General features: G+C 30.9%; 2 protein-coding genes across 2 annotated transcripts in view; one reads left to right on the forward strand and one right to left on the reverse strand.

The window, feature by feature from the left end:
• LOC129981500 (putative zinc finger protein 840) overlaps positions 1-27,725 on the forward strand; it is a 52,298-nt gene that overhangs the window by 6,312 nt on the left and 18,261 nt on the right. The gene's annotated exons all lie outside the window — the stretch shown is intronic.
• LOC129981499 (basic proline-rich protein-like) lies at positions 1,015-26,940 on the reverse strand. The gene is made up of 4 exons (XM_056092353.1): positions 26,524-26,940; positions 8,184-10,477; positions 6,154-6,408; positions 1,015-2,852 (listed from the first exon to the last, which is right to left on the reverse strand). The coding sequence occupies exons 1-4, from the start codon at positions 26,527-26,529 to the stop codon at positions 2,627-2,629; spliced, it is 2,781 nt and encodes a 926-aa protein (XP_055948328.1). The 5' UTR covers positions 26,530-26,940; the 3' UTR covers positions 1,015-2,626.

Here is a 27,725-nt window from a genome sequence, read left to right on the forward strand (position 1 = left end):
CGATATTTCGGACTAGAATTGTGAATCTAGTTAGAACTTTTTATAATAGTCATCCTTTTGAATCTTTTGAATGAGAATAAATTTACCAATAAATCGATGTAGCTGATGTGAATTTAATCGATAATGAATTCAGCAGATAGTAAAATATCATAGTTTTGGCTCAATTTTTAAAATTTTTTAATATTTTTAAGAAGTTTATTTTGTCATGGCTGATGCAAAAGATTTTTTTAAAAAAAATTCACTATTCGAATGTTTAGTAGTTTGTTCACTTTTTGAGTAAATTCTTACACAATATAACTGCAAGAAATTAATAAATTTTAAATTAAATAAAATTTAAAATATTTAATTTTTAAGATTTGCTTCTGTACTTTAGTTTAAAATTTGACGGAATTATCTCGTTTTTATAAACAAGTCGACATAAGAATAAATCAATGCTTTTAAACATGATTAAACATGTTACGATGCTTTGGACAAAAGTTCTGAATATAATTTTTTTATATCAAAATAAAGACTTAGCATTTTGCTTTAAGATGTTATGTAATGTCTAGTCTATAGAAAAAAATCAAAATGCACAAAACCTGCTTTAAAGCCTAATTATATTTAATGGAAACTTATTAGGCAAATTAAAGAATTTAGGTAAAAAAACAAGTACAGAAACCAATAGTTGAAATAAGTAACTATTGAAATCAGTAACATTCTACAAATATTTTGAAATTAGAAATTTCAGAATATTTTAGAAATTTTAATTTTTCTTTTTCGATTTTAGTTCCAATCTGTATCTATCTATAATTTATGACAGCATTTCAAAATTATGAGTTTCCCTTCTGTTTCTTAGAGCATTATATTATTTTGAAAAGTAAATGATCAGATAAAATAATAATCAGATTCAACGCAATCATACAAAACTTTGAAAGTTTATTATACAATTGAATCATAAAAAAGAGAGAAGAATCATTACTGAAATTTTCAAATTTTGGTAATTTACAATTTTCGTACTTTTTGCTAAATATCATTTACAAAAATCACAAAATAGTAGAATATGAAATGATACAAAAAGAGTTGAATGGAAAAAAATACACAATCACAGAAGATTTATTTTCATAATATTTACATTTCGAAAAAAAATTTCATTTTTAATAAAAGAATTAATGAAAAACATTAATTTATTTGAGATCAACCCAAATTCAGAAATAACTTATTTACAACACAGGCCATTACTGAAATGCAAATTCAAAATTTATTCTCAAATTACTTGACATTTTCTTACAAATTTTTCTTTGTGCGTAATTATAAATATTAATCTCAGTTGTTTAAAAACTTCTACAGAGAAAGTGTTGAAACATGATTGCCTAGTTACAATTGTACAATACAATTAGTTATGTCCCAAAACCCGGTTAGTTCCATGCATTTTCACAATTCGCGTAACCACACCCGATCTTTATTCTTAAAAGGCATGAAAATGATTCGCGCTTATGGTTGAACGCAAGATTTATTTCCATTTGTCTAGAAGTCATTTATCTAGGGTATTTAGGAAGCTTTTACTTCTTCACGTGCAGAGATTGCAGCCAATAATAAGCCATTTTGACACGCCTCAAGTCAGCTTAAATATCCGATTTGGCAGGTGTTTTTGATTTATTTCATCAGCTGTCAATGCGTGTGTTTTATATCCTTTGTTTCGATATCAATTTATCTTACTGAATTTTCAATCCTTTTATCCAACATTTACTTAGATAATTTTTTACGTTTAATTTATCGCTTATTTGTAAGATGACTTAAGTAGATCTCTAAGAATTTTCTATACATCCCCCCCCAGGAAATTATTAAATGGATTGCTTTTGATGCAATTCTTTTTGTTGAATTTTGTTACAAATAGAACAATCTGTATTTAGATTTTTTTTGTGTATTTTTTAATAAATTTTGTGCAATTTCCTTTCGTACTGAATTTGTTAATAGAAAGGAATTTCTTGCTATTTCATTTAAATAAATATTAAAAATGATTAATATATTATAATAAAGTGTTAATCGACCCCCATTTGAAAAACAAATGCTTTCCAAATGGAGGTAATACTTTACAAACGTTTTTCAAGTTTTAGAGCAAATTAAAGAAATGATATGTTTCTTTTATAAATTTACTCAGAGAAAACAATAATTTTATTTCTAAATATGAATATGAATTTCCGTTTTAGAATTGTTTTCTCTTATTATCATTTACAAATTTTATACATGAGTTATGGGTAATAAAGCATTAAATTACTTTTAGAAAAACAGTTTAGAATAGAATGATTTACTTAATCTCATGCGGAATAGATACGCTGATTTGGCAAATGGAATAAAAACAACAAAAAAAAATTACATCACTTAAGAAAAACAATTAACAAAAAAACAAATTCCAGAAATAATGGAAACTTCTCTTGCATATTTACAAAGTAAGGGAACAACAATACTCTTAAAAAAAAGATGTGCATGAAATGCTTCGATTTTACAATGAAATCTCTGCATAAGGAACACAGTAAGCATCACAGGGGCTGTTTGTTCATTACCCAGAGACCTCAGATTTGGCAGATTTTGCGAAAACGTTCATTTTTATGTGTCCATTGGTCATTGAACATTGTCCACTCGACGATGCTTAAGATTTAATGACCGATCGTTTTCTGATTTTCCTCTGTTCGATGTCGTTTTTCCTGACTGGGTCCACCCTACACGAGCATCCAGCAGGGAACTTGAAGAGGGCCACCACGGGGCTGCGGTTTGGATCGTGAGGATAGACAGCGAGTAATCGGTGCAAGCTGTATCGCTGCTGGCAAGTGGAATCATAGTATGGCGAGATGAAAGAGCAAGGTTCGTTGGGACGCCTAAAATTGGATATAAAAACATTAAATAAAGCCATATACACTTTCTTACATATCATTGATAAAGTATAATTATTTCAAAAATCCGGATAATTTGATGCTTAAGGTATGCGTATATGTTTAAAATGATTTTTTTTAATATATATATATATATATACAGTGGCTCAAAAAATTGAGAATACACCTTACTTTTACTTATAAATGCGACTTTCAATATAAATAATACATTATCGGAAAGTGCAAACATGCTTTAATTTTTACACATAACAAATAGTTTAATTTAGAGTAAAAATAAAGTAAAGTCAACGAAAAACTTCTAAATAGAAAAATTTCAGAAGCATTTTAAATAAACATACGCAGAATTTTGCCTCAAAAAATTGAGAATACACCAATGAAATTTTTGCAATAGCACGCATAGAAACAAAATGTCGCTGTTAAGCTGCATGACTTTTGGCTCTTATAATGGTCTCTAAACGTCATGGTTCTGATTCGACCAATTTTCGGTGGTGTCTGAAGATATTTTACCCCATTCTTCTTCCACCACTTTTTGTAAATGGGTTTTGCTTATAATTTTGTATTTTGCAACCACTGCTTCGAGCGTGGCCCACAAATATGCAATGGCATTGATATCGGGGTACTGTGGTGGTGTGTGTAACTGCTGTTTACAATGAAAAATCCACCGTATTTTGAAGTTACGTGTATTCTGTTTGGAGTCGTTGTCCTACTGGAAAATGGAATTTCCATCTAAACCCAAATTTTTAACACTTTCCTTTAGATTGCTGCGACCATACGGTTCATCCAACTTGTTGCAGAAACTTTTCAAATCATAGGCAGAAGTGTAAGTGCTGAAAATGTGCTAAATGCCATTAGATAAGCTGGATATAAAAGTCACATTGTTAGAGAGAAACCATTCATCAGCTTGCAAATTCAGAAAAAGCATTTGAAGTTTGCAAAAATTCATCAATTGAAAACCAAAAACCTTTGGAAGAAAGCCATATTTAGTAATGAAAGAAAACTCAACATTTTTGCAGTGACACCCATCGTAATGTATGGAGAAAGCCAAATACTGCTTTGGATCCAAAAAATTTACGTCCTACAGTTAAACATGATGGTGATACCGTCATGATTTGAGGTTGGATGGCTTCATCCGTGGTAGGAAATTTGATTTTTATAGATGGCATTACAAACGATATGGTTTACTTGGATATACTTCGCAGCAATCTAAATGAAAGTGCTAAAATTTGGGCTTAGATGGAAATTCCATTTTCCAGTAGGACAACGACCCCAAACAGAATATACGTAACTTCAAAATATGGTGTCTTTTTCATTGTAAATAGCAATTACACACACCACCACAGTACCCCGACATCAATACCATTGAATATTCGTGGGCCACACTCGAAGCAGTGGTCCCAAAATACAAAATTAGATACAAAACCCGTTTAAAAAAGGGGCAAGAAGAATGAGGCAAAATATCTTCAGATACCACCAAAAATTGGTCGAATCGGAACCATGACGTTTAGAGGCCATTATAAGAGCCAAAACACATGCAATTTAATAGTGACACTTTGTTTTTATGCGTAATATTGCAAAAATTTCATTGGTGTATTCTCAATTTTTTGAGGCAAAATTCTGCGCATGTTTATTTAAAATGTTTCTAAAACTTTTCAATTTAGAAGTTTTTCTTTGATTTTTCTTTATTTTTATTCTAAATCAAACCATTTGTTATGTGTAAAAATAAAAACATGTTTGCACTTCCCGGTAATGTGTTATTTATATTGAAAGTCGGATTTATCAAGTAAAAGTAAGGTGTACTCTCAATTTTTTGAGCCACTGTATATATATTACAAAATAATATATTTATGAATTTTTTGCATTGAAATAATTAATTATAAAGGATATGAAAAAATGTAAATATAAAAGTCAAAATTGAAATAAATTAATGGCATTTTTGGAGGCTAAAAAAAGGAATAAAACAAAAATCTTCTAATTTAAATGTTTAGAAATGTTTTGTTCAAAATCCAAGAAATAATTTAAGAAATCTATTATATTGTTCCTGAACTAAGTAATAGATCGTATTTCTATCCTATCTTTAAATATTGATGTTAAAAAAAAAACAGGAATTTTTAAAAAAATTTTCCACATTAAGATGCATTAAAAGAGCTGGAAATCCATTTAAATGAATGGATTATTTAATCTTTAGCTCTGAATCTACAGAGAATATTGAATTATTATTATTTCTTATTTGAAAAAAATATGTAATTAGTTTTAATTCATAAAGTTTTTTCCATGATATTTTGAAAAATTTAGATTGTGATAAAATGGCATTTAAAGATGCCAATACTGTATTATAATGTAAGTTTTGCAAATATAAAAGTTAAAATAATTTTCCAAAGAATTAACGTAAAAACAAAATTCGAAGGCTTTTAAAAAATTATTTATTAATAAAAGAGAATATTAAATAAAAAATATCCTATCTTTTTACCAAAAATCGACTTTTCAACATGTTTGCTTATTTCAATTTTTAAAAATAGTTCAGAATGTGAATCGTTCACCAATAAGGACAGTACAAATTAGTGAGAGGTTTTTCCAGTTATTAATTATGTTGTGCTACAGTAGTTGAAAGTAAGAAATAAGTAATAGCAAGTCATTAGATCTTAACACATTGACTGCCTCAAACGCGCCTGCGCGTTACAGATAATATGTAATTGTACCAAACCATCTGTCTTATTAGATGACACCTTCTCTACTTTAGTTAAGAGATAGCAAAGTAGGGGTCATCTAATTAGATAGACGGCCCGGATTGCAGGCGTGAATCGTGGCAGTGAAAGTGTTAAAATAATTATTACTTGAATATTCAGTAAGCCATTGAGCTATTGTATGAGTGGTAAAATTCAATAATTTACATTTAATAATTAAATATAAATCTTTGAATAAATTATATTAATTTAAAATATATTATATTTTAATATTTATGTCATCTATAAAATTTTTTTTTAGAAATACTTAAATTCATACAAGTACTGTTAAAATTGCAAAAGTGTGGTTATATAGTATACAAAAAGTCGTTAAAATAAATTACATAAGTTACATATTACAAGAATGCGATAATTAAGAGGAAAAGACGAGTTCAAAAAAACCAAACGATATTCTCGCAACTCTTTGCAGCGTAATATTAATTATTTAAAAAAAAAAAAAAAAAAAAAAAAAAAAAAAGATAAACAGTAGCGTTATTTGAAGGTGACGTCACTTCACGGAAATGCCGAACACCAGTTAATTCAAAATGTGAGAAAAAATAACTTACTTGCAACTCTCTGTTCTGACTTTCTGTGGGAAGAGATCTGTGTTAATGATGACCATCCAGTCTCCGGACACACTTTCTTGCGCCCATCCTGGTCTCAGGAGATTAGCTTCCGTTTCGCAGGCGAAGCTTCCTCGTGCTGCTGGACTATCACCATATTGGTTCTTGAAAAGTTCTGGATCGCCAACGGTCTGCAGCTCCTCATACATGATGCGGACTTTAGTCATGCTTTTGTCCACCACTCGATTTACGAAGTCACTGCATGAAAGATTGATTGTATTTTATATATGATGTCTTCTAATTAGCGCAATATATTCCATGTTATTTCCACGATGTTTTTCGATATTCTGAAGGTCTTAAAATATTGTGAAGATATCATAGCAATATTTCTGGACATTTTGGGTCCAAAGACATTTCTTAACGGTTTTTTTAACAGGTAAAGATGCTATACCACAATTCAAACCCATGCATCCTTTTTAGATAAGAAAGTTTAGTATAAGAAATTAATATAGATATTAAATTGTACGAGTCATGAAAGTACTTAGATAAATATTTTTCTTTTTTGCTTTATCATCCTGGTATTTATATGATTTCATTCAAGTTAACGTCTTCTATATTTGTAATGAAATTTTACAATCTATTTTTATTCACTTCCCCATATGATTTATTAAATAATTTCCATAAAATTAATTAAGTATATATTATAAATTCACAAAAGTACGATTTAGATTAGACTAATATACGAATAATGCTGACGAATACGAATAATTTTCATTTAACTAGAAAACGGTATTAAATAAATTAAAGAAAGATTAAGAATAAAAAAATAAAGAATAAATTAAAATTTTAATAAAATAACAAATAAATGATAAAGCAGATAAATAAAAAACAAATAAATTAAAATTCTAATACAAGTACCCTAATGTATCTTAGAAAACTTAATTTTGAAAATAAGTTGCAAAAAAAAAATCGTGTCTTACGTTTCGATCGGAAAATGCAAGATGAGTAAATTAACAGTAGGTATTAAGCGTAAGTCATTCAATCATGAATTTTGCATTAATATAGTTGAATTGTATTTATTTTAAGAATTCGTTTATTTTAAATCAATACGAAATAAATTTCCCGAACACTCTATTTAAAGATAAGAATTAATTATATCTGCCGAATATAAAAGATGCAATACATGGTAAATTTTTGCATTTAGTGCATGATTTAGTACATTGGTAAAAATCCAAGCTCAATTAAGTACTAAATTAGTGCTGATAAAATTAATTGTTATTACTTGAGGAGTCCAATCGTTTTAATATTTATTTAATTAGTATGTTGTTAATCAGTAATAAAGTACACATATTTTTATATTAATATGTATATAAAGACTTCAAAATGTATATCGTTACATTCTAAAGAAACTCTTGAATATTTCTAAAGAAAAATTAAGCTAACTAATCAGAGCTGTTTAAATAATGAGGATCAAGGGGTCGAATTACGCGATATCACTTAACAAACTTAATTGCGCACGTCTTCTGACATCTAATGTCACTTTATTTTATGATATGCTGTGGCGATACTTTTTTTCCTACATTGTGGATCCCGATATTAAGTTTGTATGGTGAATTGATATATATTAACTTTGAATGAATTAGCCATTTTAAGACGATTTGGGACGTTTAAGGTACCAAAATGTTTTCCAAGTAGAGAGGAAAAAAAATCTCGATCTGTTATGACTTGGCTGGTTTAGAAAGAAGGGGAAATTTAAAGAAAGATACGATGATCTCTTATATCGGGATTGATTACTTCAGTGGGTAATATTGTATCTGGAAACGAAAGCAGATTCTGTTGTATTTATTAGAAGATCTATGCTGTGTATCACAAGACAATTACATTGATCTCTAACATTTATTGCTTCTAAAAGTGAGAAATTACAGTTCAGAAACACTGAGTTCATTTTACGTCTCATGCTTTCTTTCTCTCATCAAATAATTGAATTCGTTACATATCTTTAAATTTAATACAATAAAGAATGGCATACTTACGCAGGATAATCGTCGGTAAGAATGCAGAAATTTCTTCCACTCAGAGCACATGGGGGCATAGAACCATCCGGTTGTGGACGATCAGGTCTTGGCACTTTTACGGGTGGACCTTCAGAAACACAGTCATCTCCTGAATCTCCAATTGGAGGCCTTGATGGGGGTCGAGGTGGAGGAGGTGGTCGCACTGGTGGTCGTGTTGGTGGGGGCTGAACTGGCGGTCTTGAAGGTGGTGGTGTTGGTCTTACAGGTGGTCTGGTCGGTGGGGGCGGTCTAACAGGTGGTTGTGTGGGTGGAGGTGGTCTAACTGGTGGTCTTGTAGGTGGTGGTGGTGGTCTTGATGTAGGTGGTGGGTACGTTGGTGGTCTAGTAGGTGGTGGGGGTGGTCTTGCAGTTGGAGGTGGTCTAATTGGTGGTCTTGTAGGTGGTGGGTACGTCGGTGGTCTTGTAGGTGGTGGTGGTGGTCTTGAGGTAGGTGGTGGATACACAGGAGGTCTTGTTGGTGGAGGTGGTGGCCTTTGAGTTGGAGGTGGTCTAACAGGCGGCCTTGTTGGTGGTGGATATACTGGTGGTCTTGTTGGTGGAGGTGGTGGTCTTTGAGTTGGAGGTGGTCTAACAGGAGGCCTTGTTGGTGGTGGATATACTGGTGGTCTTGTTGGTGGAGGCGGTGGTGGTCTAACTGGGGGTCTTGGTGGAGGTGGTTGTACAGGTGGTCTTGGCGGTGGTGGAGGTGGTCTGACAGGAGGTCTTGGGGGTGGTGGGGGAGGTGGTTGAACAGGTGGTCTAGGCGGTGGTGGTGGAGGTCTAACCGGTGGCCTTGGTGGAGGTGGAGGAGGTGGTTGAACTGGAGGCCTAGGTGGAGGAGGAGGTGGTCTGACTGGAGGTCTTGGGGGTGGAGGTGGTGGGGGTTGAACAGGTGGCCTCGGAGGCGGCTGAACAGGAGGTCTTGGAGGAGGTTGAACTGGAGGCCTAGGTGGAGGTGGAGGTGGTCTAACTGGAGGTCTTGGAGGAGGGGGAGGAGGTGGCTGCACAGGAGGTCTTGGTGGGGGTGGGGGTGGCCTGACAGGAGGTCTAGGTGGAGGTGGGGGAGGTGGCTGAACGGGTGGTCTGGGTGGAGGTGGTCTGACAGGTGGTTTAGGAGGCGGTGGTGGGGGTGGCTGTACTGGAGGTCTAGGTGGTGGTTGTACAGGCGGCCTAGGCGGCGGCTGAACAGGAGGTCTTGGAGGTGGCCTTACGGGCGGCCTCGGTGGAGGCGGGGGTGGGGGTTGTACGGGGGGTCTAGGTGGAGGCTGAACTGGTGGCCTTGGTGGTGGTGGGGGTGGGGGTTGCACTGGAGGTCTGGGTGGAGGTTGGACTGGTGGCCTTGGCGGGGGTTTTACCGGAGGCCTTGGTGGTGGGGGAGGAGGAGGTTGTACAGGAGGCCTTGGTGGCGGCTGTACAGGTGGTCTTGGGGGAGGTTGTACAGGAGGCCTTGGTGGCGGCTGTACAGGAGGTCTTGGGGGAGGTTGTACAGGAGGCCTTGGAGGCGGCTGTACAGGAGGTCTTGGGGGAGGTTGTACAGGAGGCCTAGGAGGCGGCTGCACAGGAGGTCTAGGGGGTGGTTGTACAGGAGGCCTTGGAGGCGGCTGCACAGGAGGTCTTGGGGGTGGTTGTACCGGAGGCCTAGGAGGCGGCTGCACAGGTGGTCTAGGTGGAGGTGGGGGTGGGGGTTGCACTGGAGGCCTGGGGGGTGGAGGTGGGGGTCGAACAGGTGGTCTAGGTGGAGGTGGAGGTGGGGGTTGCACTGGAGGTCTCGGGGGAGGAGGTGGGGGTCGAACAGGGGGTCTAGGTGGAGGTGGAGGTGGGGGTTGTACTGGTGGCCTCGGGGGAGGAGGTGGGGGTCGAACAGGAGGCCTGGGTGGGGGAGGTGGGGGTTGAACTGGAGGTCTTGGGGGTGGGGGTGGCGGTCTCACAGGGGGTGATGTCGGCGGTGGAGGTGGCCTAGGTGGTATTTGTGTCGTTCCTGGTAAAAGACATGGACAAGGAACTCTATTTCCATATTCGTCCGTTGGGAAAATTAGTGGACGAACAGTCGGATCAGTTACTTCACCTATATACTTAAGCCACCATTCTTTCCACCATTCACTTTTATGTCCCTCATGCCCTCCTCCGAAGTGATTAGTGCCTGTGCCAATGTTAGTAGATCCGGAAGTCTTCCTTCCTCCTTTGACAGCCCTCTTGTCTCTTTCAACCTGCCTTCCTTGGATCACTTCTGTACAGCACAGAACAGAGACCAGGAAGACTAGAGTGGTCCATTTCTAAAAAATAGTATAAAAATGTCTAAGACGTAATTTATTGATTGAAATTTATTTAAGGATATATTAGAGTATTTAAAGACTTATTCCAGTTCGTTCTCTGTTAAATGCAGATGAAATATTTTATAAAATACTGGCCACTTTTAAATGACCAGCTAAATTCGTCAGGAGTATTGTTATGTTTAATAGCAGCAAATTCCCTTATATATAGCTTAATGTTCGTGATTCCCCCCCCCCAGCAAAATATTTTAAGTTTCAAATGGTGTTAGACATTTAAGTCATTTTATTTTAAAGATCTTACACTTGCTATTCTTATTGTGAAAATAAATCGTCCTAATGAAATCAATTTCCTGATATCATAGAGCCATTAAAAACAAAATTAACCAGATAATTTATCTTCCAATTTAACATTGTCTTTTACTCTACTTCAATTTCTCATGTGAACTGTATAGTTTATTTAGGAAAAAAAAATAATCGAGGAATTAAACATTTGGCGAAACGCTGAAGACGTTTTGAATTTCATTGTAATAATGAAATGTATTGTTAATAATTATTTAAAAAATATTCTTCGGAAATTGTCAAAATTCTGGAGAAAAAAAAATAATGTATGGTAACAAAAGTGCAACATCAAATAAAAATGTTCATTTTTAAAATGATGTAAAAATAACCTTTGTGCAATGAATGTATGTATGTATTTTTAATGTATTTTTGTAAATTATCTTTAAAAAAGGCTACAAAACCTACCTTAGTGTGCATTCTCACTCTCCATATATATTTGTACCAAAATCAATAGTTCAAAGTAAAAAAATTTGTTCTATAGAACGCCAACACAAATATACATTTCTTCTTTATTATAAGAAGAAATAAAAGCAAATCTTTTAAGAACCTGTTATATCTAACATATTGGTAAATATGTTTTGCTGCTTCACTTGTTTAAAAAAAATTATGTAAATATAAAAAAAATATGCATAGTAATTCAAGGTGATTCAAAATTCATTCAAAGCTGAAAAATAAATAAGAAAATACCATAGTTTGCTAAATATAACATATACCTATCAATAGAAAAGGATCTATGAGATTTATCATTCTAGCAAATATTGATTTTCATAAAAATATATGCAGACTTAAACACGAAGAAAGCTAATATTGCAATAGTAAAGTGATTAAAATGGTATAAATATTTAAGTATCTCAATAAAATTATTTTAAAATGCTCATTTAGTTTAGTAATTGTATATATAAACGTGTTTTCAAACTTTTCAGGTTTAATATCGACTCAACTTTGGTTATTTGTCAAAAAGAACAATCCCATAGTAAAATTGTGATGAATTTTATTTTTTATCATAAATAAGTAACTTTTTTTTTCACATTTCTGGTGATGCAAATCGATAGCGTTGGTTATTATAATAATTTACTCGGATCTATTTGTAAACGATAACTGGGAGTCAAAAAAAAAAAAAAAATGATGGTTTCATATCTTATATATTAAAAACACGTTGCAACTTCTGGAAAGCTTTTCTATAAAATTTCAGGTTATAGTTTTATTTAATAAATTTAAAGCGATCTTTTCAGTTGCAAAGTATTCGTCTTTAAAAATAAAATTAAAAAAATATTTACTTTTTAAAATCTAAAATTATATAGAAATAATTAAAAGATTTAAAATTCAATGACTTAGTCGAATTCTTTGTTCAGTTACGTGAATTTTAAGCATAACGTGTGAATTAATAAATAATAATTGATAATTTTTTTGATATTAAATAATAATTGATAATTTTGAACTTAATAACTGTAAATTCGATGAAAAGTATTTCTGTTTTTTTTCTGTAATTCATATATTGATTTATACAAATAAATTTTGATCTTTTGAGGAAGAAGAAAAAAACCTCCATAACTTGTGGAGGGCAAATAAAAACTATGTTTCTACATAAACAATCTGTGAACAACATTATCTGTAAGAAGAATAAGAAGGGGGGTAACGAAATAGATTTTATTTTACTTGAATATAGAACTCGAATATTTTAATAAAAATAACAGTAAATACATTAGTTGCGTTTATATTACTATTTCAATTCTTTTTTTGTGTGTGACATAAATTCGTGAATCGAATCTTTTGTCAGACAAAAATTCTTTCACTTATTATATTTTATATCTTATTATCTCTATGTTCCATTGAAAAATTTGTCTTGAAAAGTTTTGTTTGATAGCAAGCTACTCAAATATCCGAAATAATTTTTCAATTTCTTGCCATTATCTTACTATATGATATTATTGTTCTGTAGGTGGAGAACGAAAGTTCTCCGTTATGCGCATGTGCAGAATCCATCTTGCTTGTTTTGTCAAGTGTAAGGAAAGCAACTGATTATGAATTTTTTTCATTATTTAGTTCTTTATTATTGCAAGGAGAAATTGCAAATGAATTGCTTAGAATGTAGTAAGTATATATTACAAAAGAATGTATTTAATTTTTTAAAACTTATTTTGAAAAATACCAATAGAATAATTTTCATAAATCGGCTCCAGAAAGAGAATAGAAGTTATATACGCTCATTAACTCAATGAGATTTTATGCAGACAAATGAAAAAAGATACAAAATAAAGTATAAAGAATAACAAAATAAAGACATGAAAATATCTATTCTTCATAACATAATTTAAAAGCCAAATTAAAGAGTATGCCACTGAAATATGAATTCAAAAGTTAAAGTTATTTAACCCCAGAAACAAAGACAGAAAAGAAAGAAATGTTGTCAGTATATGTTAATTTAATAAATTGATTTTGAAATAGTCTTTGAAAGCTCTTGGTCTTTACGCAAAGCGAACACATTTGAGTAATTCAGGACAGTTAATTTAGTAATTAAGTAATTAATTTAGTCAATTAATTAGCCAATTTAGTTAATTAATTAGTTAATTATTTTAGTTAGTTAGTAATTTTTTGGAAAATTAGTATGTAACCAATATTTCTAAGGAATTTTAAACTATGAATACATCAAGTAAGATGTATCTGTAGACAAGATATTAATCGAACAAAAAAGTAATACAAGAATTTACTTTATAGTTATTCAAGATCTAAAATAAGGTTGCAATATTAGATATTTGAGAGAACAAAACAGAAAAACAAAATATATTTTCTTTTCTTTTTAATACTTTTATAACTTTCTCCTTAGAAAAATCATCGTTCAATTTAATTAATATCTGAGCATGCCGAGAATGCAAAGTGAAGTTTGTTTCTCCCATCATTACCGTTGCCAAGTGTTAAGTAGGATATTTAAGTCTAGTCAAGGCCAAATTATTTCATGATTGAATTTAATGATAGATTTGATTAAATAATAATGTAACAACAAGAATATCAAAAAGGTCTTTTTTAAAAAAAAAAGTGCTTCCATTTAAATAAGAATAAGAAATTAGAGTAAAAAAATAAACTTTTATAAAATTCTGGACATTAAATTACAGATCCTAAACTGAAGTACTAATATAAAGCCTAAAAATAAATTATAATTTCAATCACATTTATAATTATATTATATTTTTTAATGAGTATTACGAAATCCTCTTTTTTAGTGTTATTTCAATGAAGCTTACTATCGTTAGCATCGTTTCACGCTTTTAAAATGTTTGATTTGCTATCTAGATATTTGAAAAAAAAAATTATTTTCTATCCTTTTGTACTTTTATAAAAGAACGTTTTTTTTAAAAAACATTTTCGTTAATGTTTAAAGTTTTTTTTAAATTTTTAATGCACATCACAATTTATAAGTATAATTATTGAAAATATTATCATCAATTTTTTATAATCGCATCAGATAGCGCCACGTATATGGAACTGAATTTAAATTAAAAAATCAGTTCATAAATTATTAATTAAGTATGAAAATATTTAAATATTAAGTTGCAATTATGACAAATAATTGCAGAAAATTGCAGAAAACTAACATTTCTAGATTGAGTGCAGAAACAATTAAGAAATTGGCTTTTTTACAAAATAAAATTTTCATATTAGAAACACGCCAAATTAAATAAAAGTGCATTTTAGAAAGAACAGACATTACAATTAAACTATGTTCTCATACATTCAGAGCTTTCCTAACTTGATTTTTCAACTTTTAGAGAATTGTTGATAAGGTCTCTGCAATCCCAATTTTTCTCATGGAAGACAGGTTGTATGATCGAGATCAGATTACTTTTTCTAAAGATTAATAATCGAATAATCCTCCCCTTTTTTCATCCATAATGAAGATAAATACCAAATCTCACCAAAGATCTCGTATCTGCCTACAAAGAATGAAAAATTTCATAGAGATAGCACTCCCTTCTTTCTCACAAACAACAACTCAACAAATACTGCATAGAAAACATGAAACTTCAAGGTTAAGTTAAACAGTAAGTAATTTTTTGTTTTATCCCCTTACATCAACGGTGATTATAAAATGAACTTAAAATGGATCCGTAAATCAATGGAACTAGTTGGTAGCTTTAGAAAAGTGTGGAGATAATGATTTTGCTCGTATATCCTATCCGCCTACGTTTCCTAACGGACTGAAATATAAAAACATCACAAGGGAGAAGATAGTATGTCTCTAAGGGACGTCTCCTGATAATTATGCCAGAAAAAAACATGATTAATTGACGGATATATCACATTATCTCATTCGCCAATAACCACAAGACTTGGGGCAAGATATTTATTTACAAACCAGTAGGCCTTGGCCTATTTGCAAGGATCTGCTAACATAATATCAAGGCTCATACAGGAATGATGCCCATGTACCAATCATGTGAAAAATCGCCGAAGGACGTTCAAGGAACATTTCAATTTTAATGATAATTGGGGTTAGCAGAGTCAACGGAGATGTAGGTGGGGGGATCCTGATGAAGCAGCTGTGGCTGTGGAAGATGAGGTTTGTTGAGGATTGAGGTGTTGCACCTCGATGAAAGGAAAAGCTTTCAAAGAGGAACAGTTTTCGATGGCTCAACAAGTGTTTGAAGAAGATTTTTTCAAGTGATTAGGTGGTGTTGAAATCAATTACAAGATAATGCTTCAAAATTAACAATTTAATGAATAGAGGCAGATTATTGCTTAGAGAGGTTTAGTGGCATATGAACTTTTCAAGTTTATAATTATATTGATATAGCAGGAATAATGGAAGATTTTCCTTATGCTAAATAGCATCCGCTATTGCTGGTGTTGATGACATACTGACTTATTGAGTTCATAGTTAGGAAGGAATGAGAGTTTAAAGTTTGGGATATTAACTTCAACATTTTCGAAGAGATAATTTTTTTATAGTCTTTGAAGAAATCCATGATATCTTCATATTAGATGTTCAAACTTAAATTAGTTCAAAAAATCTTATCTTTCTTATTAAAACTTTCTTACTACAGCAAAGAGAGGCTGGTTGTTTCATAATGTACAGCGAAGCACATAATTTTCCGTTTTGCGATACAATGCATGCTTACATAGAGTTGGTGTACCTAGTTATTCGATTACATCTCTCATATACGCAGTTGATATTTGCTGGAATCAGATCTCTATCTCTAGAATCCGGAAGCCTGAATTCGGTCTCAGGTCACTTAAGTCCATTTATTTAACAAGAAGCTATCACATCAATGCAATATTGAATTCTTAAACTGAGTGATTAAATATTATTGCTTTTATTTCTATTGACAAATTAAAATGTCATAAAATATAGTACTATAGATATTTTTGATTTTTTTGTCATTTATATATTAGAGGATCTAAATAACAATTGCCAATATGAGTTCTAAATTCTGTCTTCTGTATTATCCAAACTTTTTTTCTGCATTTTTTCAATGGATGCTCCAAACTCTGTTTTTCAGGTAATCGATTCGCGTGAATTTGTAAAAATGAACATGGAAAAACTTTATTAGTAATAAAATAAGCTATATGGTGAAAATTATTAAGAAATTTTTTTTACTAATTTAAATTTCGAGTTTCTTGGTTATTTAATACTTTTTATATGAATAAAATAACAGCAACAATAACAAAAAAAAAACGTTTTGAGCTGAATAATACTTGTAATTTAACTGACAGGCTTTTTCTGGGAATAATATTCTTAAAAAAAGAACTTATTATTTTTGCTCAAAATAATTGCAGAAATGAACAAGGAGAACTCTTTTTTCGTGACAAAACAAATAATATTTAGTGGTTACACAAGACAGAGCTCAAAAATTAATTTTCATAAATTTCAATTCAAGCAGAGCCTGACTATTTCAGGGGCATACGGGGCAGTTGCTCCGGGCCTCCACATCAGAGGGGGCCCTCAAATCGAATAGAAAGTTTATTTTACGTTTCCTTCTTTAACAGAGGGGGGTCCGAAAGAACTTTTCCTCCCGGGCCTCAATTAGGTTATGTCGGCCCCTGAATTCAAGCTTACGAATTTCTCAATTATTTAATACTTTTTGATATGAATTAAAATTTAAAAATTGCATTAAGCTGCCACAATATTTGGGATTTCATAGCTAACAAGCATTTATTCTGAATAACATCAAAGATCTTTTTTTTTATTGTAAAGAGCTAATTTATTATGCTCAGTTTGTCAAAATAACACTAGCAAAAATTTTCTTATAAGTATTTTGAGTTAGTTGTACGTTTTCAAGTATTTGAGATTTATCTTTAAAAATGAAACTTTTTCTATAAAATCAATGCAGTACAAAAAATTGTTTTTTTCTAATCGCTATATTCAATTTAATTTGTCATTGCATTCTTTTATTATATATTTTAATGAGTGATATTTTTTAAATTTCAATTAATTTAATTTCCTGACACAGTTTTACTATAGTCTAATCCGATTCTTATCAGGTTAACCCCTTTTTGTGCCGATCGAAAGTATTATACCTATGCGAAGAATATCGGACGAATTTGACAAATTTTCTAGGTTTTAGGATAATTTTATAAATCAAAATAAAAATGATGTTTATACAGTTTTTAAAAAAATCATATTAAGTAATAACGAGAGAATAAAGGATAGCCAACTGTATTTCACAAGTTTTAGAAAATAATGTGCCATCGCTTACGCAACGATATATCGTCATTGGCACGTTTCTCTAGTGTTCAGAACGACAATATATCACCGTTTGATTTTGGGCCTATATTAATAATATCTTTGAGATTTTTATCGTCACTAGGCTCATAGTGTACAGTCTTAAAATACGAAACTAGCTTTCTGCAGCATTATAAATCTCATATAATTATTCATTTCTCTAGTTTGCTCCACGAATCATTTTATCAGGATAAGTTCGCGATGTACTTCATTCTTTCACATTCTTTACATTTTTCAGAGATCGTATTAATTGATCGGATCATTTATCTTAACTCTTTCAGTATCGAACGACATATATCGTTCTTATACCCGAACTGTTGGCAGAGTATTCAATGCTGTGTCTATGAGGTTCTAATCTCTACGAGTAAAAATCGTCAACTAATGCATTTTATTATATGTACTTGTTGCCTGTTATCATCCATAAATATTACTTCCAGCACGTGAATGAGAACTCGAAGATTCAATACTGAATCCTTGGCCAACAGTTGCACAGTAAGGGACATTTCATGGCTTAGTCTTAGTCATGGCTACATGAAGGAAGGTCAATAAGGCTTATTTTGAATATTGACCAGAAATATATCGAATTTATCCTGGTGATATAATCCTTGTCATACTGAGTGAAAAATAGTTTGAACAAAATCTGAATGGGATTCTAATATTTGGCTTTAATTCCTTAACCGTTTTAGGGTTTTTCTTTTTCTTCATTATCTAATTAAATGACACCTTCTGTTTCGGAACTGTAACTGTGCTCTTACTATTTCAATTACAATCCTTAAAATATTTGTAAAATAAATTTAATTTTAATTTTTTAAAATTTTTGAACGATAGTGTCTTTGAATGATTTAATTTTAATTCATAAGTTTGAGAAGCGATATTTTTATCTCCATATAACGCACTGGTAGGGGATTAAGGGATTGATGCAAAAGATGTTTCACTTTTAGATGTTTCTTTTACAGATTTAATAACTAATAATAAGACAACATCAAGCCGATATTATTTGAGGTTTAGGAATTTTCACATCAAAAAAGTTTCCAATCAAGAAAGAGAAATAAATTTTATCCTCCAGGGAAAATTAAACTTAGTTATATTTTTGACTCTCTCAGCATTGAAATGCCCCAAAAGCCTATTCAATGAAATTATAGAGGATGCCCCAATTACCTGAATATTACTTGCTTTTCTTAAGCGTTATGCTTGATTTAATACTTAAAGCGCATATTTTGTTCGTTAAAGATGCTTGCTCAGACGGATTTGGGAGATAGAAAGGGTTTTTTAGAACACTCAAAGACGTACAAGCATATATTTTAATTGACAACCATCACCATCCAAGCAGGATCCTCTTTTGAATATTCATTCTTTTAGAATTGCGATTTTTAAGGTGAAAGTAGGAAATTCTTTGTATTTTTGAACGAGAAACTCGGACATTCCAGTATTTTGCCATACCTAAACTCGAATAATCTTTGGAATGATAGGGGTAAAGAGAAAAGCTTCATAAATAAAGCGTTTCTATTCATCCTTATCAATATTTCAGGATTAAAAGCATAGTTATTTATTCATGATGCTTTTTCAGCGGATCTAAATTAAATTCATAAGCATCTTTGAAGCCTAAAGTTTATTTTTAGCTTCTAAATACTTCTTACCAACAAGACAAGTCGGCGAATTGTCGTCAAACAAACAATGTTAACAATAGAATTCACAGCTCTCCGCTTGTAATACGGAACAGACACTCTAAGATGGAGGAATGGAGGTCTCCAGGTCTTCGACACGACATTCACGGTCGAAAGAAAAGTCGGTTTGCGCTGCTAATAGCATCTTTCAGTAAAGTTCACCGACTGTTGCGAAAAGGTTACAAGGTCTTTCTTCAGCCAACATGAGTTTCGACTTTCTTCTCACAATTTCGCAAAAGCAAACATCGTATATCTATTGAAAAAAGAAAGATGCGACGTTGTGCAATCTTCATTTCCCTCGGCAGAAAAACGGTGACGTCTATATAATTTGCATTTTAATAAGTACTTAGCGACTAACTAATGGTTTGGATATAGGTGACTGAACGATAGAATCATCAATTCATCATTTAATTTCTCTTGCATGACACAATTTGACTCTTCACCCTACTGATGGGTAGCTTTCGATTTTTAATATTCCGGTTCAGAAGTTCATCAGCTTGAGTTAGTCAACAAGGTAAAATAGTTAATAATCAGTAAAAAGGACAAATTAATTATAGAATTAGTAATATATAAGGGTCATGGTCGCTGGAACGGATAGACGGATGAGTGTTTTTCTAAATTATACAATAAACCTTGGGTCGAATTTTAGATTTTATAACAAGTTGTTAAAATTTTTCTCACTTATTTAATATTATTTCCTTCACGGTATTTAGAATGTTTTGTATTTTATTCCATCTAAAGCTTTTTCTATGGAAAATATTCGAATGCCTTGTCGTTATTTGATAATTTAAAGTATAAGAAAATACCTCGAAATGAAACCTTTATTCGATTTTACCTAGTTTAGCGTATATGCTTCTGTATTGAGAAGAAACACAGACGCTTAACAAAGGAATGAAATATTGAGACGGACTCCGCACATATGAATAACGTTTAGTTGACTTGTACCCAGTGATGAATTTCCGAATAAGCAGACTGGATAGATTCTATGATCACTGCATACGGCATGCAATTTTAGTCGCCAAATTAATCAATATGCAAAAAATATTAATTTTATGAATTATAAAATATTATGATAATGTTAAAACTTTTGTATATATAATAGGCTAGGTTCCTATCTGTTTCCTTACATTCACTTAGTTATTATAGTATTTATAATAAGTAATATAGAATTTATAATAACATTTCCTTTAATATAATTGCATACAAGCATAAATGATGAGAAGTCATGAGTGAAAGTAATTAAATAAAAACATATGCATTTTCACATTATTATCCACATTAATGTTCATATTACTATTAAAATACATAGTTAAATTAAAATAAATCATCGATATATTGATTAAGTTTAAAATATGTTGTAATGGGGAATTATATTGATCAGTTTATGCATTAGTCTTATAATATGAACTGCCTAAGAGCGCAAATTCTTTAAATTTACTCACTTCTTATGGCTGAATATCAAAGAATTGTCAAGACTTATTGTGTATACATTACCCTTTACAAACTAACTTTTCTCTATACATCCCATTTTCAATTGTTAATTATAATAAAAACTCAGAATCAAATTTTAAAATGTACATGAAGATACGAACTTATTATATAATTTGAGTCATTTATCCGTTTTATTGTGGGTATCATGATTGTAATAAGTTAATACTTCAGTCCGAGGTATCTAATAATTTGAACGTTATTCATTAATTTATACTACAAGCAGCATAAGAAGATATATGCGGAAATAAAAATTAAAATAGGGAAGAACAAAACGATTGTAAAGAGCAGAAAAATGATATTAAACTAACTGTATCAATGAATTAATTTTATCATAGAATACATTAAGGACAGTTATCTGCAGTCATTTACTGAGATCCTTTATACAGTGTTTTTAAGTATACCATAGCATTTTTAGTACCTGTTGAATTTCGAATACATCATTTTTACCAGTTATATTGTCTAATAAATTATAAAAGAATTTATTTTCTTCTTGGAGATTTTAAACAATTAAAAAGTAGCTTCTACACTAATCTACTACCAGAGTGATCTGAATGACCATTCTGAGGGAGGTATGTTCCGTCAGCGGAGTAGTGGATCACGTCATAACTGTATCCATTAGAGAATCGAGAACCTACTTACTTTTATAGCAGCTTTTAATTCACGTACTTCGTAATGGGAAGAGCCTATTCCTTAATTAAACCGTATTAATTAATTACACCATGGGTCCTTTAATATTCAAGTTGAAAATTGCCATTAGTTTTTAAAGCATTGAAACTTTAAACTGATTTCTTTTAAAATAAAATCAATATTTTATCGTGACTATTTTATTTCTATCGTAAATTATTCGTTTCAATGAACAAAAATTAAGTATTTATTGGACTTTTAAGAATCAGATGAATTCCTTGGAAGATCTGGCATAAAATCACTTATTTCATTCACTTAAAAATATATTATCAAGTAATTCATTGATTTATCAAACGAATTTGGAAGTTTTTTAATAAATTATTTTAATTTATGGTTGAAGTTTGCACTGCATCCGTCCATTATATTTTTGGAATATCTATCTAAAAATATATTCGCATTTTATTGAATTTTATTTGGCTTATTAAAAATCCGTTTGAAATTCTCTCAAGAAACAAATGAAAATGTGGACATATCTTCCAGCCCTAGTATTTACGTACTTAAACTTTCAAATTAAGGGCCTTCGAGGAAAGCGCCAGGAGTACGTAGATGGAAAGTCAATATGTTGAGTGCTTCAATACCGATCAATCTGATGTTTAGTATGATTGAATTGATAAAAGAGGGTTACTTTTGATCGGGGGCTCACGTGGAATATTGGAGTGCACATTGCTTGGGATAATCTTTAATGGACCACATTATATGTACACGACATTATTTGCAATAAGCAAAGAATTAAATGCTATAGTGATCTGTTTTCTAAAAGGTATGAAATTCCCTTATGGAATAAAAACTGCATTAGTATTATTAATATTAAATTCTAAATGACTATTTATTGCAAGGGCTGAAAGCTTATGAATATATTTCCTTTACTTATCAAAAATAAGGGAAAATATAATAAAACCTCTTCTAGGGAAAAATACGTTCTTTAAAGAAACACACTTAACAATATACATCACGTTTTGCTTCCTACAGTGTTGCCATCTGATATATATATTTAGCTTATTAACAAAAACATCCGTCCGAAAGTAGTAGAAGATGATAAGATATTGCTTTTTTTTGCTACTTCTCCTCAGTAACCTCAACCGCCAAAGGGAAAATGAAGTCTCAGGTGCGAATAAATGCAAATAATGCAAGATTTAAGGAAATAATCTCCTGCTAATTCGACAACTAAAAACTGAAAACACGTGAGCTCGAATACATGCAACTTCGTGTTGACATGAATCTGAGAGTGAAGTAGGCAGGAAGGAAATGGTGAAAGCAGCTCTTTTCCTTGCCTCTGAGGAAGCATGCCGTGGAATCATTATATGGAATTTCTACACTTCGCCAGGAAAAGAAAGTACTTTTGCATTCAGTGCCTTGTTTATTTGTTGGTGGAATTAGAATATTAATGAAGGGATTTAGCTTCAAACTATAGTTCTGTAAAAGCCGGAAGGATGAGTTAATATAACAGGTGGTTGGAGATAAAATACTCCTTATACAGCAATGTAGAGAAAAAAAAACAATAGTTCTAAGAACAGTAAATTCGTGATTCACGTCTTAGAGAATGAGTTGATAAATAACATGAAAAAAGAAGACTTATTAAAATAATATACATTCAGTAAAAAATTTCTTTTTTTTCTTTTTACTTTATAATTATTTATCTAAATTAATTAGATTTATATTATGGATACGTTCGACTATTACATGCCTCATACATTGTATACCAACTATAATTCGTCATTAATGTGACTCAGGGTTAAGATTTAATTATTATGCTTTATTATTGTATATTATTATTATTATTAGAATTATAGTTGTTGGAAATTAATAATTATTCCGAAATGATTATTATTGTTATTTAAAATGAATAAAAATTTGCATAATACCAAAAAGCTGTTCGACGTTCTTCAAGATGACTTAAGTATTAAAGGACTTTAAAATAACGTGCGAAAAGAGAGCTAATTTTTAAAAATTTATTTATTCTTACTTTAAGCCTGCAATTTATGCCCAGAATTAGTTGATTGCAAGTTTGAACGTAAAGAATTTATAAAAACAATGTAAAATTCAATATCTTGTTTATTTAGAATGCAGGTTTCTTTAATTATGAAAATCAAATTTGCCTTTAAAATTTTCTCTTCCTTAAACAGATGTAATTAATTATATTATTCTGCAATTATATGGAATAGTTATTCGACTATTTTCTTTCATATCATTTATGTTTGAATAAATATTATATCATTTTTTTCTTCTCTCAATCGACAATAAAATATTGTTTGTAGAATTTTGGTAAGAAATAATTTTATTTTTAACAAGAATATTTTTTAAAAATCCTGAAAAAATTAATCGGTATTTACTGGCAACACGCGAAATAAAAAGTAGGATAAAATATCGTCTGCAAAAAAAGAATGTTTGAATGTTGTTTGCTTTTGAGTCAGACATAAAAAAATGAATTTATAATCAAGCCGTGTTTCTAACTTTACATACAAAATAGCAATGCAAAATTTGAGTTTATTTTGAGGGAAAAGGAACTTTCTTGGAATGTTGTGCAAATTAAAGGTAATTATAATGTTTTATTAAAAATATTAAAATTTCAAATGATTATTAAATATTATTCGATATTAATACCTCAATTGTTTAAAAATTTTATTGGAAATTTGTCCCTTGGAATGTTTTTCAAATGAAAGAAAATTATAAATTTCGATTAAAATATATATAAATTCAAATAGGCATGAAATGTTTTCCGATGCTTTTTAATGCCTCTGTTGTATAGAGATTTTTTTAAAATATTTAAACTGTCAAAAAATAAAAATTCCGAAATCGAATTCATTTTATTGGAAGACACTAATCACCTGATGTAACATTTGAGATGTGTTTGAGCTATTTAGACATAATTCCTTTTTTTTCATTTAAAAGTAAGCCATTGAAAAGCCAGAATAAGGTGAAATACCAAATGTTAATTGTTTACAAGACTTTTTTTTTAAGTTTCCACTTAACATTTATAATTAAATATTTTGAAAAAATTTCTATGCTTGAATGTTAATAAATACCATTCGGCCTGTTTTGCAATTTTCATCACTTTCTAGAGAAAAATATTTTATTTGATCGTAAAAATAATTTTATAATCTCATTTAATTTTATAAACTTTTATTTAATTCTAATTAACATTTATATTTAATTTTTAAGTACTGATTTTAATATATATATATAATAAATGTCATAATTTAATTTTTAAAACATTTTTGTAAAAAGAGTAATTGCTAATTCACTTTTACAACCACTTTTTAAATTCTGTATTGTGTTATACTACAAAAATATTCGATATATACAGAATCATTCGATAGCACAAAAAACATCTAAGAATAGGAAATAAAACGTATTCTCGCTTCGTAGTCATTCAACAGTTTTTTTTTTAATTTAATAATATTTATTTTATAATTCAAATAAGGTAATTATGTGAAAAATTAATTGAATATTGACAATAAATTATCATTAAAATAACCTAATAATTTCAATTTCTCCTCTTTCATTAATATGGCAGTCTGTATTTTTAATGCACAGATCAAGTATATATTAATCAAATAAAAATAATTTTTACCATTTTCATTACAAATGAACATAATATAACATAAACATTTTCATAATTCATTTAAAAAACAAATGATATATTATAAATTATAAAACAATTTTCCAAAAATAAAATAAATAATTATTATCGCTTCAATTAACCCAGCAAATGTAGTGTTTTATGATTCTGAATAAGTACATTGTTCTAATTTTAATATTAGATTTCAACAAATTTTGAGCTTTTATATCATTTCTGAAAAGTTGAGGTTGTTATAATATCTAGTCTGTGGCAACTCAACTTGATAATGTGCGAAAAGCTACGAGGCATCGAATCAGAAGTTATAGTTTTATAATAGATATATAATTATTCGATTTCATTTAAGATAAAATGTTATAGCAAAAATTCGACCAATATATTATTTCTCAATTCTGATATATAATATTGCCAGTATGCATCTAAAATTGGCTCAGACAAAAGCAAAATAAGAAACGGAATTTTTGCAGTTTTAAAATACAATTTCTTTAACAAAAAAATTGTATACATATAACGTATTATACATGCAGCATATAGTATATATTGACAGCATATCGATATATGTGATCTTTCTTATAATAGAAATGTCATTTTAAAACAAGAATTCATTTTTCTTTTTCACTTCGTCACTTTTAGTTGTACATCGATGATATCAAGAAACAGAGTTTGTTGCGCGAAAATTTTCAAAGAAAAAAATTGTAATAGAAAAGTAACTACATAAAATCATTAGCTTTGAAATTTCGTTAAAGGATTATAATAAATTTAAGGTTAAAAAATGTGTAATTATAAAAAAAATCTGTAATTTTGATATAAAATCTATAATTTCATTTAAAAAATCTTGCATTAAACCTACAACAAAAAAATAATCAGTGTTTTCTCTAGGGTGCCATATTTGGTTCAAAATACGGAATTATAATGCATTAACATTTACATATTTATTCTTTTAAAATTTGAAGCATTTTATTTGTAAGAAATAAACACAGAAAAGGAACACGGTAAGTTAAAATATTAAAAATTGTTTATCAAATTTAAATAAGCCAATTTTAAGCATTTTGCAATTTTAAGAATAATTATCAATACTAATTTTTAAGAAATTGATCAAAGGTTTCAGTACTCAAGGGTCTCATATCAAAATTTTCATATATCCACAGACATAGACAGGCAAAATTTTTATATAAAAAATATTACAAAAAATAAAAAAAGTTATAATATAAGAATACTTCTTGATGTATTCGTAGAAAAATGAAAAATATGATGACTTCTTGATGTTTTCTTCGAAAAAGAAAAACATTTTCTTTGGGCAAATAAAATATATTAAGTTAGAATACTGAATTTTTCTAGTCAAGTTTAAGTGCCTTATTCCATAAGAAAATAACCAAAAGTTTTTTTTGGAAAAAATAGAAAACAGTTTTCATAAACTGAGGCACTCTGAACAGTCTTACATTTGAGATTCCAATATACTATAACATCACTCAGCAAAATCAGACAAAATTTTTATAGATAAAATATCGAAAATAGTCCATGGGGAAATACCCAATGTATAATTTTAAGGTGCTTAAAGAAACATATCAAAACTCACATTCATATTAATTCCGTGCGTTCCACTGATACGAAAAGGGACCAGTTGATACGACCGGGGGATGAAACAGCTCAAGACTGCTCATCCATATCAAAATGTCCGTGCACTAGCAGGAAAGAAGGCGAACACGCTTGCTTGGACAATGCGACAGACAATAAGAAAGTGAAATCCCACAACAGGCCAGCAGAGAGAGACAGAGAACACGGCTCGATTCGGTGTGTATGGAAATTGTTTTAGTTCTCCGCACGCGAGGGGATGCCTTTTAATACTTAAGGTAAGGGGTCAGAGGTGAGGATGTTCGATGAGAGTAGTGGACAGGAAAGAACAGGTCATCCCCTTCTGAGGTGGCCTATCGCTGCCTTAGGAAATAGGCCACCGTGCTTTTTCCCCGTTACTTTCTTCACTTGAAATACGGCCACTTTTTCTTTCTGGCTCTTGGAGGAGGAGGGATTAAATAATGGTGAAAGAGAAGATAAAAAAAGAATAATAAAAGTTTTGGGGGGATGGATGGATGCGGGTTTCACTTTTGTTGCCAGATTCGGTCTACACTTTCTCTTTCTTTCTCATCTGGAGATAAAAATCAGATGGGCGTGATCAGAGTTGAAGATTCACCTCTATGAAATTAAAAAAGATAGAGAGAAGATAATAATTTTTTTCTGTAAGGTTGAGAAGTAAATATATCAAGCATGGTGTTTGCAAAGCGCCGCCTTTAGTAAAGGATTGAGTGAGATTTGACATCGTATCTTTTATTTTTTGATCGCTCCAGGGCTCGGATGACCGTTAGGGTTGACCTTAGGTAGAGTTTAGGGTTTGGAGAGAAATAATAATGGGCCGTGAACGGTAGGCAACAATTCATCACAAGATTTTATGAGCTGTTATCAAATACCCGGCTGGGCGATACTTGCATGATAATGAGATTAAACGGGTCCTAAAAAGCCCTTTTGCATTTTGGCGCTTGTCTTCATCGCTATTTTTCTCTCTCGTAGACAGTTAAGAAATTGAAGCAATCAGTCAGTGCTATAATAACCAAGGAGGAGTTTCTGAAAAAAGAACTCTTGATTTTATTTTATTATCTTTAGCACAATCAATAACTGGTTAGAACATTAATTATTGGTGAAGGTGAATAGTATGCAAGCATGCTTTCATATTATAGACTCAATGTTTTACGTGTATGTTAAATAAAATAAAAAAATCACTGAAAA

The sequence above is a fragment of the Argiope bruennichi genome, chromosome 8 (assembly GCF_947563725.1).
Source record: "Argiope bruennichi chromosome 8, qqArgBrue1.1, whole genome shotgun sequence".
Lineage (NCBI taxonomy): Eukaryota > Metazoa > Arthropoda > Arachnida > Araneae > Araneidae > Argiope > Argiope bruennichi.